Source organism: Salmo salar, chromosome ssa18 (assembly GCF_905237065.1).
Source record: "Salmo salar chromosome ssa18, Ssal_v3.1, whole genome shotgun sequence".
NCBI classification, from domain to species: Eukaryota; Metazoa; Chordata; class Actinopteri; order Salmoniformes; family Salmonidae; genus Salmo; species Salmo salar.
In genome coordinates, this window is record NC_059459.1 from 75,014,304 (window position 1) to 75,025,094 (window position 10,791).

At 46.9% G+C, this 10,791-nt stretch overlaps 1 protein-coding gene across 1 annotated transcript; it reads left to right on the top strand.

Moving 5' to 3' along the window:
- The first annotated feature begins 754 nt into the window (after positions 1-754).
- Positions 755-3,995, top strand: LOC123728759 (uncharacterized). Its single transcript, XM_045701562.1, has 2 exons — positions 755-861; positions 1,192-3,995. Exon 2 carries the CDS (start codon positions 2,841-2,843, stop codon positions 3,993-3,995), a length of 1,155 nt encoding a protein of 384 aa, XP_045557518.1. The 5' UTR covers positions 755-861; positions 1,192-2,840.
- Positions 3,996-10,791: the final 6,796 nt, after the last annotated feature.

A 10,791-nucleotide genomic window follows, 5' to 3' on the forward strand; every position in this document is an offset into this window, starting at 1 on the left:
AACAATACGCCCAGAGTGGTAAAATTATTAAATAAACAGTAGTCATGAATGCTAAAGTGCTAAAAACAGCAGTCAGATAAAAACTATTCTTGAACCTGGTAGTGGAGGCGCTCCTGTCCTTCCCCCACCAAGTAAATTTGGCCAAGGAGTTCTCCCGCCCCGGATCAACTTTCAACGCAAATTAAATCACATTTTCGATCTCTGAAATCTCTCTGTAGAGAGACAGGCTCTCTTCTATCAGGAGTTATGACACTATACAGTTGTTCGGCCCGGTAGCGCGCAAGACTGCGTGAAAATGACCTACTGCCAACAAATCAGGTGCATGTCGCCGCAGAGTGCAGGTACTGGAGGAGGTGGCGCAGTGTGTCTAGTCCGGAAGGGTGCAAGGTGCGCTAAGTTGGGGCGGCCTTCTGACACTGAGGAAGTGAAAGACTCATCCACCAAGCCTAAACGAGCTACACCCCAGATAGCAGAGCTGCTCTGTGGCTTAAATGGCAGGGCGCTCACGATACGCTCACATCCCAGCCGTTCTCCTCCTGACCTGACCGGTACCACCTGACCTGGAACACAACTATTGGTTGATGCAATGTAGGCGACCTCGTACCAATTCAATAGGCTGGGCTGCAGTAGAGGCACTCAGCAGTTCTTCCTGATTTCTCTGCTAGTAGAGAGACACGGATGAATTGTGTGTCAGTCATGCTGGTGGCTGGCAGCGACTACAGAGTAGAGCGTGACATGCCAGTGTTTGTTCCTGGGGGGATGTGTTTTCTTGGTCTTGGATCGTCAGAGTGACAGCAGAATGTTCCATTTATTCTATGGTTCTTCCCGCAGATCGCTTTGTCTTCAGTCTTTCAAGAAAAGGTTAGTTTACAAATAGTCCAAAAACTTCTGATTTTGATTTAATGTTTTTTTTATTTTTAATCCTAGACCCCATCTCCACAGGAGTCCTTTTGCCTTTTGGTAGGCCGTCATTGTAAATAATAATATTTTCTTAACTCACTTGCCTAGTTAAAAAGGTTAAATAAAAATAAAATATAATAAATAAAAAATAACATTTATTTTCTATCACCATAACAGTGATGTTGAATGACCCTGTTACACCCCCTGTTCTGGATCATGACATGGTGGCAGAAATAAGAAGGGAAAGAAAGAACCATAGAATAAATGGAACATTCTGCTGTCTCTCCGTAGATCAAACACCAAGAAAAGTCATCCTCTCAGTAACAAGCACCAGCGTGTCTCTCTCTACTCTGAAGTCCCCAACCCACTGAATTCCTTTCTGATCTGAACGAGGACACATACATTTTACACGTCACATTTCAGCAACCAATGGTTGTGTGCCAAGTCATTGACAATAATAAAGTACATATTTAACGTAGACCGCTCCGTCCTCAGTCTTTTAAAGGAAAGGTTTTTATATCGAGGAGGCTGTTGGTTTGTATTCTCACAGCACTAGAAAAAAGGAATTCCTCAAAATCCATTGTGAGACTATCAACTTCATAGGGTTCTTCACTAACAATGTCGAGACAGACTATAGACAGGCAAGAAGTGCAATGTCTAACAGCGAGGTGCAGTGGAAACAACGTGGAGCTGAACACAAAGAAGAGAAAGGACATGGTAGAGGATTTTAGGAAGCAGGAGATAATCACATTGCTGTCAATAAAGGAGATACTGAGGTGGATCTGGTGGACTGTTTTAATGACACGTTCAAAACAACCGGGACAACGGAAAATCTACAACTTCAGTGCGATGTGGACTTTTATAATTCCAGGCCATAAATATCTCTCCCCACTGGGTACAGATGTCAATTCTACGTTGGTTCAATGTAATTTAATTGAAATGACTTTGAAACAACGTTGATTCAACCAGTGTGTGCCCAGTGGGTCCCAACCAGAAATGGTCAACCAACACAAACCTACTCTGTGGAGGTATGAGACCGTCGGGTAGGCAGAGGTACAGGACCATCCGGGTAAGTTTACTGGCTGGAGGAAGGACAGGAGCACCTTCACTACCACATTCAACTAAAGCTTTTATCTGACTGCTGTTATTAGCATTGATGACTGTTGTGTTTTTATTGTTGTTCTACTTATATTTTGTATTTGTTCCATTTATGACTGTTTTACTGTATACCTCTGTGTGCTATGTAGGCCTACTGTATGGGAGAGAGCTCCAACGAAGAATTCCTATGTATTACTTGTAATACTTGCAAATGGAAAATATACTACTTGAATAAACTTTTTTCATAAACTCCTTGAATAAATGTAGAATTTTTTGGATTTGAGTTTGGAACTGTCAGATAATTTCTGTACCAGAGAAATATAACGATAGTATAATGTATATAATGATATTGTGTATATACGATGATATTTAAGAAAAGGGAACGGAGGACACAGGGACATGGTTGTGGTAGTTGTATTAGTCTGCTGGTTTGACGATGAAAAAGCGGGTTGCCTCCGACTAGAATCTGTAGCGTTGACGATCAAGAGACCTGGGCTGTGAGCGTGTCCCCGATCCCCAATTCCCGACCCCCGAAAAATACAAAGTTAATCAACTACATTCATTTACATTATATTAGTGTGTAACGTAATATTCTTATAAGAAAATAAAACATATTGCATCCAGAACTCTTGAACAAAAACAGCAGCATTATAAACCTCGGTAAGGGGAGGAGCAGTCAATATTCGGTTAAGGGGGATGAGTCACCATCTTCCCTAAAGTGAGTTCTTCCCTGAAGTGAGATTTCTGTATGTGCATAAAAGAGCTGCCAACCGTCAAGAACAACAAAATTCCCGGAAACCAAATTGAGGACGTGAGCACTGCCAGAGAGAACTGTGTCGATTATGAAGGGGGGACGAGTCATCACCTTTTTCCTGTTTGCACTTGTTGCTAAATACTGTTTGTCTGATCACATAACAGTGATGTTGAATGACAGGATCATACTTCCCTTCTCTGGATCATGTCATGGGGGTGTCATGGAGTGGAGGCATTGTCAGGGTGCTGCAGGGAGCTTCTGTAACAAGACAGTTGCTACATTTGACGGAAATAATTTAATCCCAGGAGAGGGTTATGAGAACAGGGTTCAACTCCAGAATGGAAACCTCTCTCTCACCATCTCCTCAGCTGAGTACAATGACATGGGGTGGTATGAGTGTGTCTGCAACAACAAGGTTTTACAGGATGTAGAACTAGAAGTCTTGGTCCCCACTGAAATATCTTTCTTTGTTGGAGATAATGTCACACTTCCCTTCCATGGCTTCACTGGAAAATGGACAAAGGACAGTGAGATATATATCCAATGTTTTAAAGATGGACATATTGTGTTTACCATCAGTGGAGGGTATATAACCTATGGCTCTGGGTATCAGGACAGGGTATCTGTGTCCATGGATGGTTACCGAAAGGGAGATATTTCCTTCATCCTCACCAACCTACGCCGTTCTGATCAGGGGACATACTGGTGCTTCTTTGGCCCTGACTACCAGAGAGGATATCCAGGAGCTGTCACTCTCACTGTCACTCCCAAAGAGAAGCACTGCGACGACACAGGAAGGCCAACAATGGTGGTGGTGGTGGTGGTGGTTGTTTTGGTGATCATCCTAGCTGCTGTTGTTTTCTATTTTCTTGGAGGTAGATTGAAAGAAACAATGCCTGCGTGGTTTAAAGGGAATTGTTTGAGATCTCAGTTCAGTCCCTGTCCAGAAGGTGAACAGGGTGGGGAGCATCTCTCTGTCACCATAAGTGAAAGTGAATCAGAGACAGAAGAAGACAGGACTGGGACAAGGACATGTTGTGTCCCCTTTGCACCTGCTTGTATCATCAGAGCTCTGTCAGAACCTCCCTTTACCACAGGCCTTGTTACCAATGGTACTAATGGACCTCCCTCTACCCCAGGCCTTGTTACCAAGGCTACTGATGGACCTCCCTCTACCCCCAGCCTTGTTACCAAGGCTACTGATGGACCTCCCTCTACCCCAGGCCTGGATACCAATGCTTGATGGGCATCCCTCTACCCCCAGCCTTGTTACCAATGGTACTAATGGACCTCCCTCTACCCCCAGCCTTGTTACCAATGGTACTGATGGACCTCCCTCTACCCCAGGCCTTGTTACCAAGGCTACTGATGGACCTCCTTCTAATGTCTATTTCAGGAGTGTTTACTGTCTCCAATTTGTTTAATAAAATGTTGAACTTAAACTTTTTTGTCGTTCACAATGTATTTTGTACATTGTCAATACATTTTCAACATCAAATGATGGATACATACTTCAAATGTTATTCCACAAGATACAGACACAAAACTTTGGAATAAATCGTTAAACTACATGGTTTACTATGTGTGATGATGGATACTGTATAGCTCTGTGTGCTGTGTAGGTCTACTATGATGGATACTGTATACCTCTGTGTGCTGTGTAGGTCTACTATAATGGATACTGTATACCTCTGTGTGCTGTGTAGGTCTACTATGATGGATACTGTATACCTCTGTGTGCTGTGTAGGTCTTCTATGATGGATACTGTATACCTCTGTGTGCTATGTAGGTCTACTATACGGGAGAGAGCTCCAACAAATTATTCCGATGTATTACTTTTAAAGAGAAGTGTTCAAGATCTCAGTTCAGTTCCTGTCCAGAAGGTGAACAGGGTGGGGAGCATCTCTCTGTCACCATAAGTGAAAGTGAATCAGAGACAGAAGAAGACAGGACTGGGACAGGGACATGTTGTGTCCCCTTTGCACCTGCTTGTATCATCAGAGATCGGTTAGAACCTCCCTCTACCCCAGGCCTTGTTACCAATGGTACTGATGGACCTCCCTCTAGCCCAGGCCTTGTTACCAATGGTACTGATGGACCTCCCTCGAGCCCAGGCCTTGTTACCAATGCTACTGATGGACCTCCCTCTACCCCAGGCCTTGTTACCAATGGTACTGATGGACCTCCCTCTACCCCAGTCCTTGTTACCAATGGTACTAATGGACCTCCCTCTACCCCAGGCCTTGTTACCAATGGTACTGTGGACCTCCCTCTACACCAGGCCTTGTTACCAATGGTACTGATGGACCTCCCTCTAGCCCAGGCCTTGTTACCAAGGCTACTGATGGACCTCCCTCTAGCCCAGGCCTTGTTACCAATGGTACTAATGGACCTCCCTCTACCCCAGGCCTTGTTACCAAGGCTACTGATGGACCTCCCTCTAATGTCTATTTCAGGAGTGTTTACTGTCTCCAGTTTGTTTAATAAAATGTTGATCTTTAACTTTTGGTAGTTGAATGTATTTTGTACATGATCAATTCATTTTACACCTATCATTATGAATATACCTCAAATGTTATTCTACAAGATCCAGACACAAAACTTCTGGATCAATCGTTAAACAACATGGTTTACAATGTGTGATGATGGATACTGTATACCTCTGTGTGCTGTGTAGGTCTACTATGATGGATACTGTATACCTCTGTGTGCTGTGTAGGTCTACTATGATGGATACTGTATACCTCTGTGTGCTGTGTAGGTCTACTATGATGGATACTGTATACATCTGTGTGCTGTGTAGGTCTACTATGATGGGTACTGTATACCTCTGTGTGCTGTGTAGGTCTACTATGATGGATACTGTACCTCCATGTGCTGTGTAGGTCTACTATGATGGGTATTGTATACCTCTGTGTGCTGTGTAGGTCTACTATGATGGATACTGTATAGCTCTGTGTGCTGTGTAGGTCTACTATGATGGATACTGTATACCTCTGTGTGCTGTGTAGGTCTACTATGATGGATGCTATGATTGACAAAGCAAAAGAACATAACATCATGTTCGAAATAGTCTTTATATAATGTGGTTTCTATAGTTTGTATCCATTGTAGCCTAATTTTTCATAACCATGTTTTAAATGCATCTATGCTGCATGAGGAAATGTTAAATAAAATACAGGAAACATTTATTTATCTTTTCTTCAAATGCACACAGTCATGGTGCTACTATGTGGCTGTAGATGAAGGCAGACCCCACGCCTCTCTGTTTCAGAGGGTTAAATGTGGAAGACACATTTCAATACATTCACTTGGACAACTGACTAGGTATCCCCTTTTCCCTTTTGTTCATATTGTACTTGACTTGGTGATGGAAGAGGGAAACATGACACATCCCTTTTATATGCATTACATTCCCATGCAACTCTACACTAGTGTGATGACTTCCGCCGAGGTCGGTCCCTCTCCTTGTTCGGGCGGCGTTTGGCGGTCGACGTCACCGGTCTTCTAGCCATCGCCGATCCACCTTTCATTTTCCATTTGTTTTGTCTTGTTTTCCCGCACACCTGGTTTGCATTCCCTCATTACTCGTCTTGCATATAACCCTCTGTTTCCCCCCATGTCTGTGTGTGGAATTGTTATGTGTAAATGTATGTGTTCTCCAGGCTGGTTTGCGCCTGTAACGGCTGTCTTCATAAATGGACCAAGGCGCAGCAGGTATGTGAATACTCATATTTAATTACAAATAAGGAGTAAAGCATCCACTTAACAATACAATAAAGGTGACAACAGCTACAGTTCTGCAGGCTAGAAACGCAGTGCAAAAACAACCACCCACAACCCCAAAGAAAAACACACACACCTATATAGGACTTCCAATCAAAGGCAACTCAACACACCTGCCTTCAATTGGAAGTCCCAATCAACAATACAAACATTCCCCATACACAAAACTGCCACATCCTGACCCCAAAACTAAAACAATAGCTCCATCTGCTGGTCAGGACGTGACAGTACCCCCCCTCAAGGTGCAGACCCCGGAATGCACCTACCAACAGAAAACACCAACAAAAAACCCATAAACAATAACCCCTAAACAATAAGGGAGGGAAGGGAGGGTGGCTGCCGTCACCGACGGCACTGTGCTACACCCTCCCTCCCCAACCCACCGGAGGGCAGGAGGGCCACTCGGGCTGGACCGGAGGGCAGGAGGGCCACTCGGGCTGGGCCGGAGGGCAGGAGGGCCACTCGGGCTGGGCCGGAGGGGCAGGAGGGCCACTCGGGCTGGGCCGGAGGGCAGGAGGGCCACTCGGGCTGGGCCGGAGGGCAGGAGGGCCACTCGGGCTGGGCCGGAGGGCAGGAGGGCCACTCGGGCTGGGCCGGAGGGCAGGAGGGCCACTCGGGCTGGACCGGAGGGCAGGAGGGCCACTCGGGCTGGGCCGGAGGGCAGGAGGGCCACTCGGGCTGGGCCGGAGGGCAGGAGGGCCACTCGGGCTGGGCCGGAGGGCAGGAGGGCCACTCGGGCTGGGCCGGAGGGCAGGAGGGCCACTCGGGCTGGACCGGAGGACAGGAGGGCCACTCGGTCTGGACCGGAGGACAGGAGGGCCACTCGGTCTGGACCGGAGGACAGGAGGGCCACTCGGTCTGGACCGGAGGACAGGAGGGCCACTCTGGCAGATCCTGACAGGCAGGGCACCCTGGCAGATCCGGGCAGTCTGGCCACTCTGGCAGAACCGGGCAGTCTGGCCACTCTGGCAGAACCGGGCAGTCTGGCCACTCTGGCAGAACCGGGCAGTCTGGCCACTCTGGCAGAACCGGGCAGTCTGGCCACTCTGGCAGAACCGGGCAGTCTGGCCACTCTGGCAGAACCGGGCAGTCTGGCCACTCTGGCAGAACCGGGCAGTCTGGCCACTCTGGCAGAACCGGGCAGTCTGGCCACTCTGGCAGCTTCTGACTAGCGGGCAGCTCTGGCGACTTACGACTAGCGGGCAGCTCTGGCGACTTACGACTGGCGGGCAGCTCTGGCGACTTACGACTGGCGGGCAGCTCTGGCGACTTACGACTGGCGGGCAGCTCTGGCGACTTACGACTGGCGGGCAGCTCTGGCGACTGTTGACTGGCGGGCAGCTCTGGTGACTGTTGACTGGCGGGCAGCTCTGGTGACTGTTGACTGGCGGGCAGCTCTGGTGACTGTTGACTGGCGGGCAGCTCTGGTGACTGTTGACTGGCGGGCAGCTCTGGTGACTGTTGACTGGCGGGCAGCTCTGGTGACTGTTGACTGGCGGGCAGCTCTGGTGACTGTTGACTGGCGGGCAGCTCTGGTGATTGTTGACTGGCGGGCAGCTCTGGTGACTGTTGACTGGCGGGCAGCTCTGGTGACTGTTGACTGGCGAGGCTGGGCTGACACACTAGACTCCTGATTCGTGGGGCTGGTATTGGACGTGCCAGCCTGGAGACACGCACCTCCATGCTAGTGCGTCTAGGGGAAACACCGGACCGAAAGGGCGCACTGGCGGTCTTGAGTGCAGGGTTGGCATCACCCCTTCCGGCTCGATGCTCACCTTGACCTGGCACCTGCGGGGCGCTGGTACTGGGCGAACTGGGCTGTGCGTCCGTATAGGCGAGATGGTGCGTACCTCAGCGTAACATGGCGCCCTCCACCTCATACGCACCTCCCTGTAGTCACGGGTAGCTGGCTTACGGCTCTTCCCTGGCATGACCAAGCTACCCGTGTGCCCCCCCCAAAAAATTATTGGTGGTGCCTCTCGGGTTTCCTACCCAACCGTGTTCCAGCATAACGTTCCCGTTGGTTCCTCTGTCCAGCTGCCTCCACTCTCCTGAGTGCCTCCACCTGTTCCCATGGGAGGCGATCCCTTCCGGCCAGGATCTCTTCCCAGGTGTAGGCTCCCTTGCCGTCCAGGACGTCCTCCCATGTCCATTCCTCCCTTTTCTTCTCCTGTGGCTTCCTCCTCTTCTGCTGCTTGGTCCTGGTTTGGTGGGTGGTTGTGTAACGGCTGTCTTCATAAATGGACGAAGGCGCAGCAGGTATGTGAATACTCATATTTAATTACAAATAAGGAGTAAAGCATCCACTTAACAATACAATAAAGGTGACAACAGCTACAGTTCTGCAGGCTAGAAACGCAGTGCAAAAACAACCACCCACAACCCCAAAGAAAAACACACACACCTATATAGGACTTCCAATCAAAGGCAACTCAACACACCTGCCTTCAATTGGAAGTCCCAATCAACAATACAAACATTCCCCATACACAAAACTGCCACGTCCTGACCCCAAAACTAAAACAATAGCTCCATCTGCTGGTCAGGACGTGACAGCGCCAGGTTATTGTAACCCGTGTGTGGTTAGTTTTCTGAGTGCTGTGTTTTGTTCGCTTCAATAAAGGGCTCCGTTTGCTACGCATTTCTGCTCTGCTGCGCCTGACTTCCCAGCAGCCAGTTACGCATTCCATTGTATTGTGGGGATTGCCAAAAACATGATTTTAGAACATGTTCATGGAACATTCTTTTTAAAGATTGTTGACAGTTGTAACACAAATGGTGTCTCCAATCATCTCTCCTTACAGTTCTGTACAGTACTAATTAGAGTGTGGAAATTGCTGGAAACAATTTTAGACCATGTTCATGGACAACAGTTTCAAAAGGTATTTCACCTGTGTAACACACAAATATTGTCTCCTACCATCTGTCCTTCTAGTGCTGTAATAGCTGCATTCTGGACATTTCCTAAAACATGATTTTACACCATGTTCATGGAAAACTTTAAAATGTATTTCACATTTCTCACATACAAATACTTTCTGTCTCCTACCATCTGTCCATCTAGCGCTGTACTAATTGCATTCTGGACATTTCCTAAAACATGATTTTACACCATACTCAAAGAACACAGTTTAAAAATATATTTCACACTTGTAACACACAAATGGTACGAACTGTCTGTTGTATTTCAGTTTGTATCCACACACCAGTTCTAGCCTGATTAGTGTTTGAGACATTCTCATATGAAGTGTAGATGAAACAAACTTGAGTTATTAAAGTGTGAAAACAGTAAGAACTGGGGGAAAACAGTCCAAGACTAAGGCCCTGATCCAAGCTGAGGCCCTGATCCAAGCTGAGGCCCTGATCCAAGCTGAGGCTCTCATCCAAGCTGAGGCCCTGGTCCATGCTGAGGCCCTGATCCAAGCTGAGGCCCTGGTCCAAGCTGAGGCCCTGGGCCCTAAATCAGGGTTGTCAAACTCATTCCATGGAGGACTGAGTGTATGCTGGTTTTTGTTATTTCCTTTCAATTTGTGTCCAATTAAGACCTAGACAACCAGGTGAGGGGAGTTTCTAACTAATCAATGACCTTAACTGATTAATAAAGTACAGGGGAGGGGTGAAAACCTGCACTCTTCCCTCCATGGAATGAGTTTGACACATGTGCCCTATATTCTCAGATGGCAGGGATACAAGCAGTGATGTTTAACCCCTGGCTCACCAGGCCATGCAGATGGAGATGGTAACCTATATGTCTCTCTTGTCATTATGTGTTGCCCTAGAAGACTGAATAAACCCTTGCTCAACTGAATCATGTAATAGATCGATAGAGTGAATGCTTCAATCAAGCTGACTTAGGTCAAGTTTTTTTCTGTCATCTTTCACGGAACAAAAGACGTTTAGGAACTGGAGAAAAAATACAATGACGAAAATAAAGAATTAATTTGCAAAATGTCCAAATGATATCAGTTTGACCGGTTGTAAAGAAAAATAAACTTGTGAAAAGAACCCATCGTGTTTCTGATAAGATTTCAGTTTGTCTTCGATGCATATTTTAAATACTACCAGCTTTTATGATGCTTGTATGATGAAGACATCACGTCTACAGATGGTATCTAATGAGCATTGCATTATCTCAAGATGCAGAAATAAATACAAATATTATTCAACTCCTGTTCCCAAATCCACGTTGCCTACATTTAGTGTATCATTTTACTGCAAGAAATGTTTAATTCTGCAGGAGTTATTATTAAGG